Source organism: Gopherus evgoodei, chromosome 11 (assembly GCF_007399415.2).
Source record: "Gopherus evgoodei ecotype Sinaloan lineage chromosome 11, rGopEvg1_v1.p, whole genome shotgun sequence".
NCBI lineage: Eukaryota > Metazoa > Chordata > Testudines > Testudinidae > Gopherus > Gopherus evgoodei.
The window spans coordinates 69,288,774-69,306,801 of record NC_044332.1 but is presented as its reverse complement, the minus strand read 5'-3'; the positions used below and the strand labels follow the sequence as shown (position 1 = coordinate 69,306,801).

The window sequence follows — 18,028 nt, the reverse complement described above, 5'->3', positions numbered from 1 at the left end:
CAGGAAAGGCTGCTAAGGTTAGGCTGTTTTTTTAATATGTTTGCAATTTGTCTAACAGACCATAAATCACAGAGCGTGTTACCGGCCTTAATATAACAGTCCATTGTATCACTGATAGGTTGATAACTTCAAAACTTTCCATGTCTTCCTCCCTCTCTTTGCTATTAGAAATATATGCTGGAGCAATTAAGTTCTACTGACCCCTTCAAAAAAGTTGCATTCCTAGACAGGAAAGTGTATAATAGAAAAAGCCAATTCAGTCTTAAGCATAGTTACTTTGTAATGCAGAGAAACAGACATTTCAGTATATTTATTAATGATCTAGAAGATGAGGTGAATAACGAGGTGGTGAAATTAAGGAAAGATTATAGTGGATTGGGAGGAAATCCAGAAGAATCTAATAAAACTGGATGATGGTGCAATATGATGGCACATGACATTCAATGCAGATAAATGCAAGATAATTCACATTGGGGAAATAATTTAAATTGCCCATATACGCTGAACTAGCAGCAACTTTTCAAGTGTCGCAATGGGCAATTTAATGTATATTTCTGATCAATGAACAGCAGAGGAAAAGAGTGAAGAGGATGCTGGACTGCATTAAGAAAGGGTGTAGAATAATCCAAGACCATTTAGAATGGGACAAATCCTTACTCATTCCTTTTAAAGGAAAATCTCCCATTGATGTCAATGGGAGTTTAGCCTGACTGAGGACTTTAGGGCTGGTCCTAGTGGCATTTTCTAGATAGCTGATGCATCTGTGACTTACTTCGCTTCAGCAGACAGTGGTATTTGAAAATGGGACCTTCAGCACTAAATGCATGATGTTCTACTGCTTGATCTAAAATACTAGAGGTGAATTCTAGCCCTACTGATGTCAATGGGAGTTTTGCCATTGACTTTAGTGGGGCCAGGATTTCACCCTAAGTTTCAGAGCTGGGGTCCTACCAAATTCACGGTCCATTCTGGTCACTTTCACAGTCATAGGATTTTAAAAATAATAACTTCCATGATTTCAGCTATTTAAACCTGAAATTTCACAGTATTGTAATTGTAGGGGTCCTGACCCAAAAAGGAGTTGTGTGGGGGGGTGCAAGGTTATTGTGCGGGGTGTGGCAAATGACCAATGCTATTGTGGTGGGTCCCTCACTTTTCCTTGGTGTGATGGGTCAGGGTGCCATCCGTTGCCCCTATTCTTAGGCATCAATGGCTCCGCTAGTGCCCTGGTGGGGGAGAGAAGGGGCGTGGGAAAGGGACTCGGGTCGCCCCGTACTCTGGGTCCCAACCCCCTTCAGCTTTGCGGACTTCTTACCCTCTTTCTCCTTGCACAGGGTTTCTCTTGGTCCTTTGTGCCAGGGGAGTCCCTCTGCTCTGCTTGGGCACAGTTTCTCTTCACCTGGTTCTCTGATCTGCTGGTCAATAACACTATTCCTCCAAACTACAGTCAGTGCTCCTTCTCTTCTCCTGTCTGACTGAAGCAGGGTTTTTTTCATTAGGTCTCTGGCAAGTCCTTAATTGGCTCCAGGTGCTCTAATTAACTTGTAGTAACCTCTGCTCAGTCCACAGGGAGTAAGGCACTGATCATCCTGGGGCTTATATACTTCCCATCTATCATGCTTCTGCTGCCCTCTGGCCTGCTGTATCAGAGCAGGGAGGATGCAGTACTGTTACTCTGCCCTCTGTGCTGCTGCTGCTGGTGGCGGCGGCGGCGCTGCCTTCAGAGCTGGGCAGCCGGACAGCAGTGGCTGCTGGCTGCGATCCCAGCTCTGAAAGCAGTGCCGCTCCCAGCAGCAGAGTAGGAGTGAGGATGGCATGGTATAATATTGCCACGGTTATTTCTGCGTCCTTGCCTGCAGAGCTGGACCTCCCAGTCAGCAGCTGCCACTCTCTAGCCACCCAGCTCTGAAGGCAGCACAGAAGTAAGGTTGGCAATACTGTGATCCCGCCCTAAAATAACCTTGCAATTCCCTGCAACTCCCTTTTTGGGTCAGGACCCCCGATTTGAGAAACACTGGTCTCCTCCATGCAATCTGTATAGTATAGGGTAAAAGCATGCAAAAGACAAGATTTCATGGTGGGAGACCAGATGTCACATGTTTTTCATTGCTGTGAATTTGGTAGGGCCCTATTCATAGCTGAAAGAAGTCATAGACTCATCAGCCTCTTACGTGAACCAGCCACTAAATGAGGACAAAGACACACACTTTTAAAATGTTGGTTAGACTTCCTCCTTCTTCTTTCTTTGTGCTGATGATGTGCCTGTACAAGGCACAGAAGAAGATAAGGTCCTTGATAAAAAAAGACTAAAGTCTAATCAGCCAGAAAATACAAAACACAATGGGAGAAGAGGGACAGCCAGCCAGAGACTGGAAGAACCACTGCGGAAATACCTCAAGTCACAGTTCTAAGACAGTCTGGAAAGTGGTACGGGAGGCAGTAGGGGGGAAGCAAGGAACTGCTCAACAACCCCTCCCCACAAGCTTCACTGAGAGAAACAGCTGTGGGGTCAGGTATAAGGGGAAATCAGGGAGCTATTGAATAACCACCACTGCATCTCTGGCTCCAGTAAGAGAAGTGGCTATGGTGTGAGGAGCAGAATTACTGAACAGCTCCTTCCCCCTCAGTCCCAGTGAAAGAAGTGACTGCACAGAGTTGGGGATGGACGGACAAAGGAGAGTCACCGAACAACACTCTCAGCATACAGAATCTGGTCCTCAGTAACTTACCAATAGTGATCTTCAGTAGCACTGACTAGTTCTGTTTTCAAAAATAAAAACTTGAATGATACCTTGCAATAATTCCTAATAGCTTTCTGTTTAAGGTTCATTCAGATCTGTTACATGTGGTTCTTCTGACATTAATAGAGCTGGAAACTCATTTGGTCAGACTCATTCATTTGGGAAATTCAAGCAAATGCATTCCAGTTACTAGACTGCATCCAGTGACAGAAGCTTTAAAATATGCATTTTCAATGGTATAGATACTGCAAAGCACTGAGCAGATGAAATATTCTTCTGATAAAGCATCTGTACAGGTTGCTCACAGGATTTTAGAGTGTAGTTTGTCTAAAGGAGGTCTAAAAACATGCTAGATTTTAAAAGGACATGAAAGGATCTTCAAGCTGATCTGATGCAAATTTATTAATCTTCTTATAAATCTCCTGTAAGATAATGGTAATATTTTTAGCCAATAATTTTTAGATTTATCAGGACTTCTTCCATGAGTCTACTTTTTAAAAAACTTAGGTTTTTCTTCCAAGGTTTAATTATTTTTCTGTAAACATAACATAAACATATAATTGGAATAAATTGAGCTCATTTTTTATTTTTAAAAAAGAACATTTTTCTTTTACTCAGGATAGGAACTTTTTATTTTTGGTGCACATTTTATAATGGTAAAATGGAAATGGAATGGTATAATGGTGAAAATGGAAAACAGGTTTGTATTTATGCCCAATCATGTGTGAAATTAATATCCTACAAGTGCTCTGAAATGAATGCATGTGGGAATAAAATGGTAGTGTTTAATTTTAATGCATACTTCATCTTAAAAAGGGCTTTTGAAATAGCTAGTATAAATGCTAAATATGTGCTATGTGTTTTCTTAAATAACTTTTTAATATTTACTGCCTTGTTTTTTGGTTTTGGCTCAAATCTGTAACTCTTACTCATATTGAGTAGGACTTCCTCAGGAGAGTAGTTCCATTGATTTTAATGGGACTCATTATGTGAGTAAATGCTGTTCCATGTGACTGGGATTTGTAGAAGCAGGGTGAAACATTTGAATTAAATGTAGTGGTGGTGAAAGGTTCTGGATTGACAGCACTCAAGACTGAAGACCTTTATGCACAGAAAGGTACAACATGGATATAGCCAATGCAAGTTTCCTTACCCTACTCTGCCAATGTTTATACAACCTGACTTAGGGGCACCACCTCTATAAAGAATAGTTCAGTCTCCAGCCCATACGCTTGTTAGCCTTTCTTCTGAGACTGACAGAAAGGGTTTTCACTGTGATATTGACAGCCACTAGGAACTAAGTTGAGATCAGCAATTTATTTTACATAGGCCACCAAACAGCTGCCAGGTGATAAAAAATTTCAGTCTCATTTACTTCTTCCAAATTAAAACTAGTAACCTAAAGGAAAAAGGCTTAATCCTATTCTAAGACTCTTGAGCCATTCTGCTCCCTGCTACTCCTATCTAAGTTTTTGTGACAAGGTTAGTAATAGGAACATTTTACTGAAGCAGCACAGTTGCTGGCTTTCCAGGGATATAATATTTTACATAATCATATCTCTTGCTTGTCGCTATCACTAATATAAACTATAGCATAATTGTAGAAATATCTTTGCAACTGGTAACATTTTATTTGGGCTGGTTAGTTTATGAAGATGAGAAACCAACAGCAGTGGCTAGAATCAGTGGCCAAGTTCTGAAAATAAAGTTAACTCCTCTAAATTGCCAAGTCTATATGCACTGCAAAGGTATCATTACTGTGCAGGCATATTCATGGTGAGACCAGTCCAATGCATGGACCTTTCCCACAATATGTGTACTAAAAATCAGAATAGTCTGCATTTTGTGTGTATAGGGGTGAGGGGTGTATGCATAAATGCTATACCCTGGTGAGGGAGTATATGCGTTACAAACATATGAAAGATAGCTTTGGCCTATGAGGTCCTGCCCAGAATGCCACTCCATGGCTCCTGTCATTTGGGACCTACAGAATCTCCTCTGCAATATTCCAGAGAATCTAGAATAGGGCTGGAAAACTTCCACTCTGTACTTCTGCTGATGGCCTTGGGTTTTCTAGTGTGTTCCTTGAAATAAGTGCATGATTTAAGGGCACTTGCATAACCTGTGGTCTGGGCTCTACTACCAGACATTGTGGCAGTGCTGGTCTCCTGTAGTAGGACATTTCCCTCACATACCATAGAGTGTAGCTGCAAATAATTTATCATCCACTTCAAGGCAACATCAGGTGCTTTCTTGTCTCCATTGTTCAGGTTTTCTCTTTGTACTGGGTATTAATGTGTAGGATCATGGTAATGAAAATGATGGACTTACAGCTCAAATGATGGTACTTGTGACTTTATGATGACTGAGGCTTCTAAACTGGTAAAATGGTTTCCTGACTGATAGTGTCTCTGTAGCTTCTTGAACCAAAATGGTTATCTTGTGTTTTCCAAAGTTAGGCTTTAAATAGGGTTGTCTGTGCAGGGAACCCATTTCTTACAGTATGTGTTCTCTAAATGTGCTGTATCCATTTTCAGTAGTGTACAGTCCCAGGACCTTAAAATGTACCTCTCCTGCAGGAGATTTGCTGCCCAAGAAGGTGAATTTCACTGGTTTCCTAATAAAAAGACAATCTCATCCTATGAGAGAAGTAGAACTGTAAGACTCCAGAACTGTAACTGTATGTAAGTGGTCCCAGCAGACCTGGCTCAAAAATGGTTTTGTTTAGCTGGCCCCCACCTCTGTAGAAATGCTTGAAAGTATTAAAGGCCTTGAATCAAAACACTACTTCTGAGCACCCCAAACTTAGAAGAAGTTCAAATTTGAATTTTGCAACTTGGGCCATTCTCTAGTTAAATGGGTTGTTTTAGTGTGTGGATGGGATATGGAACATTTCTGCTTAGCAGAGCCTGAAAATGATTAAAACTAGTGCCTATCAATGAGACTGGTATGTTTTGCCTTAGACATTCTTCTAAAATTTATGGTGTTTTCTACTGCAAGAAAACTGCAGACACTTATCATAGCAATTATATAAAACCATGTTTTTATATGTTGCAATCAATATTTAATTCCACATTTAACTGCTCTTTTATAAACAGTAACAACCACAAACCTGTCAGCGTGAAACGAACTGAAGTTGTGACTGTTCAATGTTGTTGTATATACTTTTAGAGTGATGGCCAGATTCTGATTTCAGTAACACCAATGGAAAACAGGAGGGACTCCACTAATGCCATTGGCTTGCATTGGAAGTACTGAGAATATGGCCCTGAGTATCCTGCATTATCATGTTTGTGTTGCATTGGAGAGGTTAGTATAGTATTTTATGACTGCTGCTGTGCTAGTAATGAAAATGGGGTGTGCATCACATTAAGCTTTACCACTTTGATATATTAGTAATATAAAAGTACAAATGTGCTGTGCATCAATACACAACAGAGACAAAACACCAAAGATTCACTCATTGACGTGGCTGTATCTTGGGGCACTTTGTAGTGAACTCGGATGCAGTGAAACTGTATACTGAAATAGAATGAAAGTCCCTAATTGTTTGTTTGACTACATTGAAATGGGCAGGGAGAGTTTCTTGTCATAGTGAAGTTGATATGGTGGGGGAAGTCTGCAGTGTTCATAATGAAGGAGAAATAGGGTTTCCACTGCTTTTGGTGGAGTTCATCCCTTTTTCTGGATAATGCCAAATCATCACTGTTAGGGATTATTTACCCCTGTCTCATAAAGATGCTTCTGATGGATAAATCTTTTTGCCTTTAGGAAGCACCAGATTGCATCAAATGGTGTGTAAATTCAAAAGTCTTCCTAAGGAGGTTTCACGTATTTCACATCTACCAAGGATTTATCCCTCCTCTGGCAATTGGTCAGTTCATACGCAGAATTTGGACGAGAGTGAGTGGGAGTGGAGAAGAGAAGTCCAAGGAGTTGTATCAATACGGCCTTTTAGCAGGACACTACTGAGAGTATCAATTCAGGACAAAGTGCTTAGAGCAGGACAGTCACAGCCCAAGGCTGGGGTTCCTTTATTACTAAGGCACACCAAACAGAGAGGACTTCAGTTTTACCCCATTGGCTTACCAGAAGTCATACAAGCAATTCCCTCAGACACTCCAGTTTCCCCATATCACCACCAACACCATTCCTTATGGGGATGAATGGTTATGAAAACCAATGCCCCAGTAAGAGAAAAAAGATTCTCCCAATCCCAAAGCACCAAGCCCCAGACCCAGGTCAATATACCAGTCAGATCTTACCATTCCATTGGTGTTACTGAAATCAGTGTATGAACTGACCAACTGTTGCCAGTCCTTTAGAATCTTAAATCTAAAGGTATATTCATAAAAAGAAAGAAATATAGATGAGAGCTAAAATTGGTTAAATGGAATCAATTACATACAGTAATGGCAAAATTCTTGGTTCTGGCTTGTAGCAGTGATGGAATAAACTGCAGGTTCAAATCAAGTCTCTGGAGTACATCCACAGCTTGGATAGATCATTCAGTTCTTTGTTCAGAGCTTCAGTGTAGCAAAGTTCCTCCAGAGGTAAGAAGCAGGATTGAAGACAAAATGGAGATGATGCAGCTGCCTTTTATAGTCCTTTTGTCATGTGGCTCGTGCTTCCTTTGTTCCAAACACAAGCTGCCCAGAACATGGCATGGAAAAACCTTAGAGTTATGTCCATAGGCATGTCCCTGCATGCCTTGCGGAGTCACAAGGTGTATCTGCCTTCTCTAAATGGATCAAATGTACAGTTGATGGTCCTTAGTGGACCATCAAGCAGGCTAGGCAGTGCTGATGCCAAACTGTCTGGAGTGTTACCCAGAAGCATATAATATTTGTGTTACAGTAGTTTCCAGGGGCCCCAGTTTTGATTGGAGCATCACTATGATAGGTGTCATAAAAGGGAGAAGGAGCAGATATTGAGAGTTTTGCAGATGGTTGAGAACATGCGAGATAAGGAGATGAATTGCTACAATCTGGAAAAGTCAGCATTTGGATTGGGAATTGGAGTAGCAGGGGGCTCTAAAGGGGGAAATAACAGTTCTTCTTTGAGTTCTTGTCGATATGTGTTCTTCTTTTGTTACACTTGAGTCCTGTGGACTTGAAATCAAAATCTTTTGGCTAACAGTACCCATGGGGCTGTTAATGAGACCTAAGCTTTCTTGTGCCACTGTACTGAGGGTACAAAGGGTGGATCAGGCCCAACCCCTACTCAGTTTCTTTCACTATCAGGGTCTGTGGAGCTCCTCAGTGTCCACATCTTCACCTGTCTCCTTTTCGCTTTGTTGTAAATCTTTGTGTATGTATTTGAGTAACTATTGGTTAAAAAATAAACTGGTTTAAAGAGGAAGTGAAAGGAGGTATAAAAATAAAATATATAACAAATGGAAGAAAGGGGAAGTAGATAGCAATAAATATAAATCAGAAGTTAAGAATTGTAGAAAATTCCTAAGGGAAGCAAAGGGACACAGGGAGTAATTTATGGCCAGCAGAGTTAAGGACAATCAGGAGGAGGATTTTTTAACAATATACTAGGCATAAAAAGAATCCTGACAATGGTATAGGTTCATTACTAGATGGAAATGGCAAAACTATCAGTAATAATGCAGAAAAGGCAGAAGCGTTCCATAAATATTTCTGTTCTGTATTTGGGGAAAAACAGATGATATAGTCTCATCACATGGCGATAACACACTTTCCATTCCACTAGTATCTCTGGAGGGTGTTAAACAGAAGCTACTAAAGTTGGACACTTTTAAATCAGCAGATCCAGATGTTTTACATCCAAGTGTCTTAAAAGTGCCGTCTGAGGAGCTTGCTGGACCATTAATGTTGATTTTTAATAAGTCTTGGAGTACTGTGGAAGTTCTAGAACCCTGGAAGAAAGCTAATGCTGTGCTGATTTTTTAAAAAATGGTAAACAGAATGACCAGAGTAATTATAGGCCTGTCAGTCTGACATCAATGATGTGGGACTTGACTAATAAAAGAATTAAACTAGGGTAATGCACATCAACATGGTTTTATGGAAAATAGATCTTGTCAAACTAACTTCATATCTTTTTTTTTTTAATTAGCGTACAAGTTTAGCAGATAAAGATAATAGTGTTGACATAATATACTTAGACTTCTGATTTACTTGGTACTGCACAATATTTTGATTAAAATAACTAGAATGATATAAAATTAACATAGCACACATTAATTGACTTAAACGATCTAACTGATTGGTCTCAGTGTAATTGTAAACAGGGAATCATTGAGTGGGTGTGTTTCTAGAAGGGTCCTGCAATGATTGGTTCTTGGCCCTATGCTATTTAACATTATTATTAATGAAGAAAACACAAAATCATCACGGGGAGTGGTAAATAATGAAGAAAGCATTTCAATATTGAGAATGTATGTAGTACTAAAGGACCTTGAGGTCTCATAGGAACTGGAATCTCTTCTACTCTCCTCATGGCTAAACATCCCTATCAAGGACCTGATGCCTTTGTAGCTCATTGGCAGAGAGTGCCTTCCTGGGGTTCATGTCCTCTCGGATCATTATGCAACCTAGTATTCTGACTTCAGCAGTTCCCCCTTAGACTTAGAATGACCTAGGGACCCCTCTCATGAGAAAGCAATTCTGCAAGAGATACAGTAGCTTCTCCTTGTAGGAGCTGTAGAGGAGGTCCATCCTTTGTTCAGAGAAAAGGGGTTTTAATCCTGATACTTCCTGATCCAAAATGCAAAAGGAGGCCTCAGGCCTATTTTTGATCTAAGGCAGTTAAACAAATTCCTCAAAAAATCAGAATTCTGGATGGTCACTTTAGATTCCATTTTCCTTTCCTAGAACTGCGTGACTGGTTTTCTGCTCTTGACATGCTCAGCCTGCTAGGTAGGACTGACTTGTTTGTGTTATCTCTAGTACAGAAAATAGAATTGATTGGAGTGGTCCTGGACTTAACAACGGCCAGAGCCTCGCTACTGCAGATGAGGATTCTTGAAATGCAAAGCTTTATTCTGGACTTGAAGGCTTATCCTCTCATCACAGTGAGGAACCGTTTAAGGCTGCTGCTGTTTAAGATGCCAAATGGCAGCATGCACTTATGAGGTCCAATACACAAGACTGTGCCTAAGAACCCTTCATGGCTGGGTGGCAGAGGTATATTCTCCAAGGTGGCACCACACAGACATGTTAGTGCATATAACAAGTTGCATCTTCTCCTCCCTAGATTTGTCAGGTCTAACCACCAATGTATGCTGGGGAGTTCTTTTAGCCCCACCTCAACATCTCTTACGTGAATCATGGATGCCTCGGATCTGGCTTAGGGGATTCACCTGTGATACTTGCAAACACTATGTCTCTGGTCTCCCCAAAATCTCAATCTTCACATAAATAGGGTGATCATATTTCCCAAAAGCTGGGACTGACGTTGCTGTTCACCCGAGCCCTGCCTGCCTTCAGAATGAGGCTGGGGCTGGCATCACTGCTTGCTCCAGCCCTGTCTGCCCCCTGCTGGAGCTCTGCCTCCCCCCGCCCCACTGAGCTGGCATTGCTGCTTGCCACCCCCTCCCCCTCCTGCATGTTCATCAGCACCCCACTTTTTTGACAACAGTGGGCATTTGTCCCATTTTTTCTTGCCAACTTGATCTGTTGGCAAGAGCAAATGGGACAAATGCCCACTTTTGCCAAAAAAAAGTCAGGACAGCCATGACAGGGCTCAAAAAAAGGTACTGTCCTGGCCAAAATGGGATATATGGTCACCATACACATACAGATTTAGCTTGCGTGGTATTCCTTCCTCACATCAGAGGAAGGGAAATATTAGTGATGACTGACAATATGACCACCATGTTTTATGTAAAAAAGCAGGGAGGAACCTAGTCCTCACTACTCTGTTGAGAAGCAATCCTAATCTGGGACACTTCTGCATCAGCAACTCTGTACTTCTGAAGATTGCCAGCATGTTCTGAGCTTTTGAGAGGTGGGCTGACTGCTTAAGCGGGTTCACCCAGACATAGCGAGGTCCATTTTCCAGCTCTGGAAAACAGCCCAAATGGATCCATTTACAACAAAGGACAACAGAAATCATCTCCAATTCTGCTCCAGAACAGGTTGCAGTTCCAGTTTGTTGGTTGATAGTTTTCTGTTACTATGGTTAGAGGTCTGCTGTACGCTTCCCTCCCATCCCTCTTCTGCCTACAGTTCTGTCAAGATCATGCAGGGCAATGCCAGTCTTATAGTGATCATGCTGGTGTTGCCCTGTTAACATTGGTTTTCACAGCTTTTGTACCTCTCAGTCAGTCCCCCTCTATTGCTCCCACTTCACACAAACCTAGTTTTTCAGAATTGTGTCTGCCTCCTCTACCCCAATCTCAAGGAGCTTCACCTAATGGCCTGGAAACTTCATGGCTAACATTGGCAGAGAAGTTCTGCTCCAAAGAGGTGCAGGAGGTACTGCTGAATAGTAGGAAAAGCATCAATGAGTACAATGTACCTGGTTAAAAGGGAAGAGGTTTTCCATCTGGTTGGGGCTGAAATGGGTCCCCTCTGTTCTTGCTTCTATTCAACATGTTCTGGACTATCCTTTTGTATCTGAAACATCAAGGACAATCAGTGGATTCTTTCCTGCTCCCAGAAGGATCCTCTTCAGCCTCAGATCCATATCCATATCTTAGCTCCCAGAGACAGCATACCATTCTGTTCTTTGGATTAACTCTGGTGACTGGCCTGTCCTCCTTAGTAGAGACCCAATTACGAAAGAACTACCTCTTCCTGGTATTGGTGCGATTCTCTGGTTTTCTTCTTTCTGGCTACAAGTCCTCTTGTCTTTTGTTCTCACCTGCAACCTTCTGCAAATCAACACTCTAGGTGTTAGAAGAGCATTAGCATTTTGTCAAGAGTGGACTAAGCCTTTCACATCTTCATAGACTCTAGGACTGGAAGGGACCTCGAGAGGTCATCGAGTCCAGTCCCCTGCCCTCATGGCAGGACCAAACACTGTCTAGACTATCCCTGACAGACATTTATCTAACCTACTGTTAAATATCTCCAGAGATGGAGATTCCACAACCTTCCTAGGCAATTTATTCCAGTGTTTAACTACCCTGACAGTTAGTTAGGAACTTTTTCCTGATGTCCAACCTAAATATCCTTTGCTGCAGTTTAAGCCCATTGCTTCTTGTTCTATCATTAGAGGCTAAGGTGAACAAGTTTTTTCCCTCCTCCCAATGACACCCTTTTAGATACCTGAAAACTGCTATCATGTCCCCTCTCAGTCTTCTCTTTTCCAAACTAAATAAACCCAATTCTTTCAGCCTTTCTTCATAGGTCATGTTCTCAAGACCTTTAATCATTCTTGTTGCTCTTCTCTGGACCCTCTCCAATTTCTCCACATCTTTCTTGAAATGCAGTGCCCAGAACTGGACATAATACTCCAGTTGAGGCCTAACCAGCGCAGAGTAGAGTAGAAGAATGACTTCTCGTGTCTTGTTTACAACACACCTGTTAATGCATCCCAGAATCACGTTTGCTTTTTTTTGCAACAGTATCACACTGTTGACTCATATTTAGCTTGTGGTCCACTATGACCCCTAGATCTCTTTCTGCCATACTCCTTCCTAGACAGTCTCTTCCCATTCTGTATGTGTGAAACTGATTGTTTCTTGAGCACTTTGCATTTGTCTTTATTGAACTTCATCCGGTTTACCTCAGACCATTTCTCCAATTTGTCCAGATCATTTTGAATTTTGACCCTGTGCTCCATAGCAGTTGCAATCCCTCCCAATTTGGCATCGTCTGCAAACTTAATAAGCGTACTTTCTGTGCCAACATCTAAGTTGTTCATGAAGATATTGAACAGAGCTGGTCCCAAAACAGACCCCTGCAGAACCCCACTTGTTATACCTTTCCAGCAGGATTGGGAGCCATTAATAACTACTCTCTGAGTACGGTTATCCAGCCAGTTATGCACCTACCTTATAGTAGCCCCATCTAAATTATATTTGCCTAGTTTATCGATAAGGATATCATGCGAGACCGTATCAAATGCCTTACTAAAGTATAGGTATACCACATCCACCGCTTCTCCCTTATCCACAAGACTCATTATCCTATCGAAGAAAGCTATCAGATTGGTTTTACACGATTTGTTCTTTACAAATCCATGCTGGCTATTCCCTATCACCTTGCCACCGTCCAAGTGTTTGCAGATGATTTCTTTAATTACTTGCTCCATTATCTTCCCTGGCACGGAAGTTAAACTGGTCTGTAGTTTCCTGGGTTGTTTTTATTTCCCTTTTTATAGATGGGCACTATATTTGCCCTTTTCCAGTCTTCTGGAATCTCTCCCGTCTCCCATGACTTTCCAAAGATAATAGCTAGAGGCTCAGATACCTCTTCTATTAACTCCTTGAGTATTCTAGGATGCATTTCATCAGGCCCTGGTGACTTGCAGGCATCTAACTTTTCTAAGTGATTTTTAACTTGCTATTTTTTTATTTTATCTTCTAAACCTACCCCCTTCCCATAAGCATTCACTATGTTAGACATTCCTTCAGACTTCTCAGTGAAGACTGAAACAAATAAGTCATTAAGCATCTCTGCCATTTCCAAGTTTCCTGTTACTGTTTCTCCCTCCTCACTGAGCAATGGGCCTACCCTGTCTTTGGTCTTCCTCTTGCTTCTAATGTATTGATAAAAAGTCTTGTTGTTTCCCTTTATTCCCATAGCTAGTTTGAGCTCATTTTGTGCCTTTGCCTTTCTAATCTTGCCCCTGCATTCCTGTGTTGTTTGCCTATATTCATCCTTTGTAATCTGACCTAGTTTCCATTTTTTATATGACTCCTTTTTATTTTGTAGGTCATGCAAGATCTCGTGGTTAAGCCAAGGTGGTCTTTTGCCACATTTTCTATCTTTCCTACCCATCGGAATAGCTTGCTTTTGGGCCCTTAATAGTGTCCCTTTGAAAAACTGCCAACTCTCCTTAGTTGTTTTTCCCCTCAGTCTTGATTCCCATGGGACCTTACCTATCAGCTCTCTGAGCTTACCAAAATCCTCCTTCCTGAAATCCATTGTCTCTATTTTGCTGTACTCCTTTCTACCCTTCCTTAGAATTGCAAACTCTATGATTTCATGATCACTTTCACCCAAGCTTCCTTCTACTTTCAAATTCTCAACGAGTTCCTCCCTATTTGTTAAAATCAAGTCTAGAACAACTTCCCCCCTAGTAGCTTTTTCAACCTTCTGAAATAAAAAGTTGTCTGCAATGCAATCCAGGAACTTATTGGATAGTCTGTGCCTTGCGGTGTTATTTTCCCAACATATATCTGGATAGTTGAAGTCCCCCATCACCACCAAATCTTGGGCTTTGGATGATTTTGTTAGTTGTTTAAAAAAAGCCTCATCCACCTCTTCCACCTGGTTAGGTGGCCTGTAGTAGACTCCTAGCACGACATCACCCTTGTTTTTTTACCCCTTTTATCCTAACTCAGAGACTCTCAACACTTCCGTCTCCTATGTCCATCTCCACCTCAGTTCACTTCATTTCAATTGTTTGTTGCATTTGTGGACAGAATGAAGGGCAGCCCAGTTTCCATACAGAGGATTTTCGCTGGGATATCTGGTTGTATTTCCTGTGCTACCAGTTGGCTAATGCAGAGCCACTGTATAGCATCTTGAGTCATTCAACTAGATCCTAGGTGGCCTCTGTAGCATTTGTGGCTAACATACCAGTATTGGACATTTGCAGGGCGGCAAAATGTTTGCCTTGCACTATACAATCTCTCAACACCTAGAGATTATGTTAATTTTGGATGAAGGGTCCTCCAAGCCTTGTCCATTTGAAAGTGAGAACAGAGTCTATTTGAAGTGTTGAACTATTTGAATGGTCGTGCAATCGCTCAAAGAAGAAAAATGGTTACTAATGTTTCTGTAACTCTTGTTCTTTGACATGTGTTGCAAATGTCCACTCCATGACCCGCCTTCCTTCCCATCCCTATCAGTCATTCCAGTAGGAAGGAACTGAGTGGGGAGTGGGTCTGTGATGGCTCAGCCCTTTATGCCTATGTGATGTGCATGAGACAGCAGAAGGTGCTTAGGCTGCTGTAACAGATGCTGGTAAGGGTAAAAATTCTCTGACAACCATGCACTGGAGCACATAAACACCTACAGTGAAATGGATGTGTGCAACACATCTGGAGGAACAACAGTTACAGAAAGGTGAGTAATCTTTTTTTCCCCATTAGACCACAAGTGGATGATCAAAGATTTGATTAATAATTTGTCTACTAAAATCCTTCTCTCTTCTTCTGGACTTAATATCACAAGACAACAGGAACATCTTGTATTTGAATCCATCCTCCCTCAACCTCAAAGACTGGCTGCTGGATTGAAGTAGAACATAGAAAGATCACGTTCCTCTGATGTCCAACACAGTTTGGGAAGTAGAAAAGATTTAATCAAACAAACCTATGCTGTTAAATGGAAGAGATTTAGGATTTGGTGTGAACAGCATTAGCTGCAACTGTTGACTCTCTGTCTTCTACTATTTTTGAGCAATTACTGTCCCTGAAAAGCTCTGAATCATTGATTAGCTCTATTAGTATGCACCTGCCATTTCTGCATACCACCCTCCTATTAAAAGCTACACAGTTTCCTCCCCTGCCCCTTCACACTATGGTTAAAATCTTTAAGGGTCTGATTTATGGTTTTTCTATCAATAAGCAACCCTGCTCCCCATGGATTTGGGGTTGTATTAAGAGCGCGGTCAAGCTTCTCCATGGGGGAGCCCTGAGATAGTGCTTAGACAGGCATGAAGTCAGGTAGAAGGACTGATGGGGAGCAGCATAGGCTCCTGTAGGGGAAGCCCTGAGCTAGTGCCTACAGGGAGCAGGAAGAACCCTAGGGGAAGCTGCCAGAGTCCCCGGGGAAGGAAGACTGTGAGGGGAAAACCTGCTAAGATGCAACAAAGGAGGAGCAGGAGCAGGTTCCTGTGGGAGAGGCCTTGAGGAAGGGTCAGTAAAAACACTTGAGTGAAGCCCAAGAGGAGCAGAAGAGTTGTTAGTTCAGCAGAGGAGGGAGATGTCAGAGGTCTGAGACCCAAAGAGAGGCTATGTTAAGTACAAGCTGCAGGGAAGTAGCACAAGGTGGCTTAAAGACAGGAGCAGCCCAGGGAAACAGCAGCATGTCTGAAGAAGCAGACACAGTAGCTTAATACAGGGTTTCTGGGCTGGAATTTAAAGTAGAAGGTGGGCCTGGGTTCCCCTACCAGCCCCTCAGGAAGGGGCATGGAAGACCAACTGCAGGAGGAAATTAGGCTGCTGGGAGATAGGGCCTAAGGAAGGGATATTTCAGCAAACAACAGAAGAACAACTCTGTAGAAGCAGACTGGCCTCCTGTGGAGGAGACCCTGAGGGAGGGCCAGTAAGAACACTTCAGTGGAGCCCGACAAGGGGTGGAAGAATTATTATTTGGATGGTTTAGCTTAGACTTTCAGTTGAACATTTTGTTCTCCCGAAAGGAGGCAGAAATATATGTGACTTGTCTGGAGGGCCAAGCCAGGAAGACCCAGCAAGATGCAGGCAGCCAGCAGGAGGTGCTGGAGATGAGGACCCTTTGCAGCATCACACCCTGACACAAGGGGTGGCTATGAGTGGTGAGTGCAGTTCCTTACACAGTCTCATACATCTACAAAACAGCTACTTGGTGTTCAATCCATGCTTTCACTAAACACTACTTCTTGGGAGAAGCATCCATATCTGATGCTTCTTTGGCACAGCTGCACAGCAAAATTTATTTAATCAGACTCTGAGCACCTACTGCCATCACATCAAGTCATTGCTTGTGAGTCACCAAGAGTGCAATATATACACAGATGAAAGAAAAATTATTTACCTTACAATAACCAGAGTTCTTTGAGATGTGTTGTCCATATGTATTCCACAACCTGCTCTCCATCCCCATTACCACAGAGTTCTTTCATATCTGTATTCTGCAGTAGCAAAGGAACTGAATGGTGGTTAAGTCTGTTCTGCTCTGTATGCACTTGGTATGGGAGCACAAGGACACTCGGTGCATGTGCCTTGCCCAAGTGGACGCTGCTGGCCAAAAGGCTCTGATCTCAAACACATGGGGTGCATGCGCACCAAGAGTAGAATACATATGCACAACAGATCTTGAAGAACTCCAGTTATTGTAAGGTAAGTACTTTTTCTTAATCGTGATGAAAGGTGCTGAAGGCATGAATTAGAGTTTCAGAAAAGGTGTGGGCAGTGTCTTGAGGATGAGAGGCAGAATTATAGAGTTGAGCAATAACGAGAGGTAGAGGAAAGTTCAGAGTCAAATTTGGGTTGAGGTCTAAACATAAGATTTGAATTAAACAAGAAGATAAACGTGGTGGAGTTTCAGTTTAGGTTTTGTTTTTTTTAAAGGCCTGGGTTTTGTAAACGCCCCCCCTTGCTAATAATGTATAGTACCTTGCTCCACAAATAATCCCACTGATTCCAACTCTCACTCTGAGATAAAATGGCAAAATCTGGCCTTAATTAGTAGATTATCAGTTTTGGATATGTTGTGTGGCTATAATGGAATCAGTAGCTGATGAGGTTGAGAATGGCAGAAAATGAGGAAAGATTTTCACCATTTCCCCTTATCTTTCACATTAGTATCTGATTACCTGGATGTCATGGAATAAGAGTAGGACATATGCTTTTAATCTTCAAGGCGCTTTACAAATAGCAACTAGTTATTCCTCAGGATACCACTTTCAGATAAGTGCATAAATGTTACCCCTATATCACAGATAGTGAAACTGTGGTAGAGAAATTAAATCATTTGACAAGGTAGCTTGTCAGACTTGGAACTAGAAAATCAATATATCTTGGTTTCCCATCCCATTTTCAGATTACTAATCCATGCACGCTGTCAAACCAAAAGCCTGCAAATAGCAGAATGTGAAAGTACCTGCAAGAACACAGTTTCAAATATGTTTCAGAAACTTGAAGTTTCAACAGCACGTTATGTAATGGAATACTTAAAAACCCAGTTTTGTTATTTGATTCTCTGCACTTTTTATAGATACCTACCACTGCAAGCTGCCTCATTGCTTTTAAATTTGATATGAGAACAATGCAAATTGATGCCACAAATGGTGAGGACAGCAAAGCACACATGGAAAAATCAGTGAAATCCTCTTGGAAGTTTAAGTACACATGTTCAGACATGCACACACATACCTGTTCAGGACATGGCACCCTCAGGAATGGAATTGGCAGCACTATTCTGTATACCCTC

General features: G+C 41.8%; 1 protein-coding gene across 1 annotated transcript in view; it reads right to left on the bottom strand.

The window, feature by feature from the left end:
• The window catches only part of LOC115659651 (ropporin-1), a 62,013-nt gene that overhangs the window by 42,909 nt on the left and 1,076 nt on the right, over positions 1 to 18,028 (bottom strand). The window contains exon 2 of the mRNA XM_030580119.1: positions 11,235 to 11,332. Coding sequence (XP_030435979.1) covers positions 11,235 to 11,261 — 27 coding nt within the window. The 5' untranslated portion in view covers positions 11,262 to 11,332. The remainder of the gene's footprint in view (positions 1 to 11,234; positions 11,333 to 18,028) is intronic.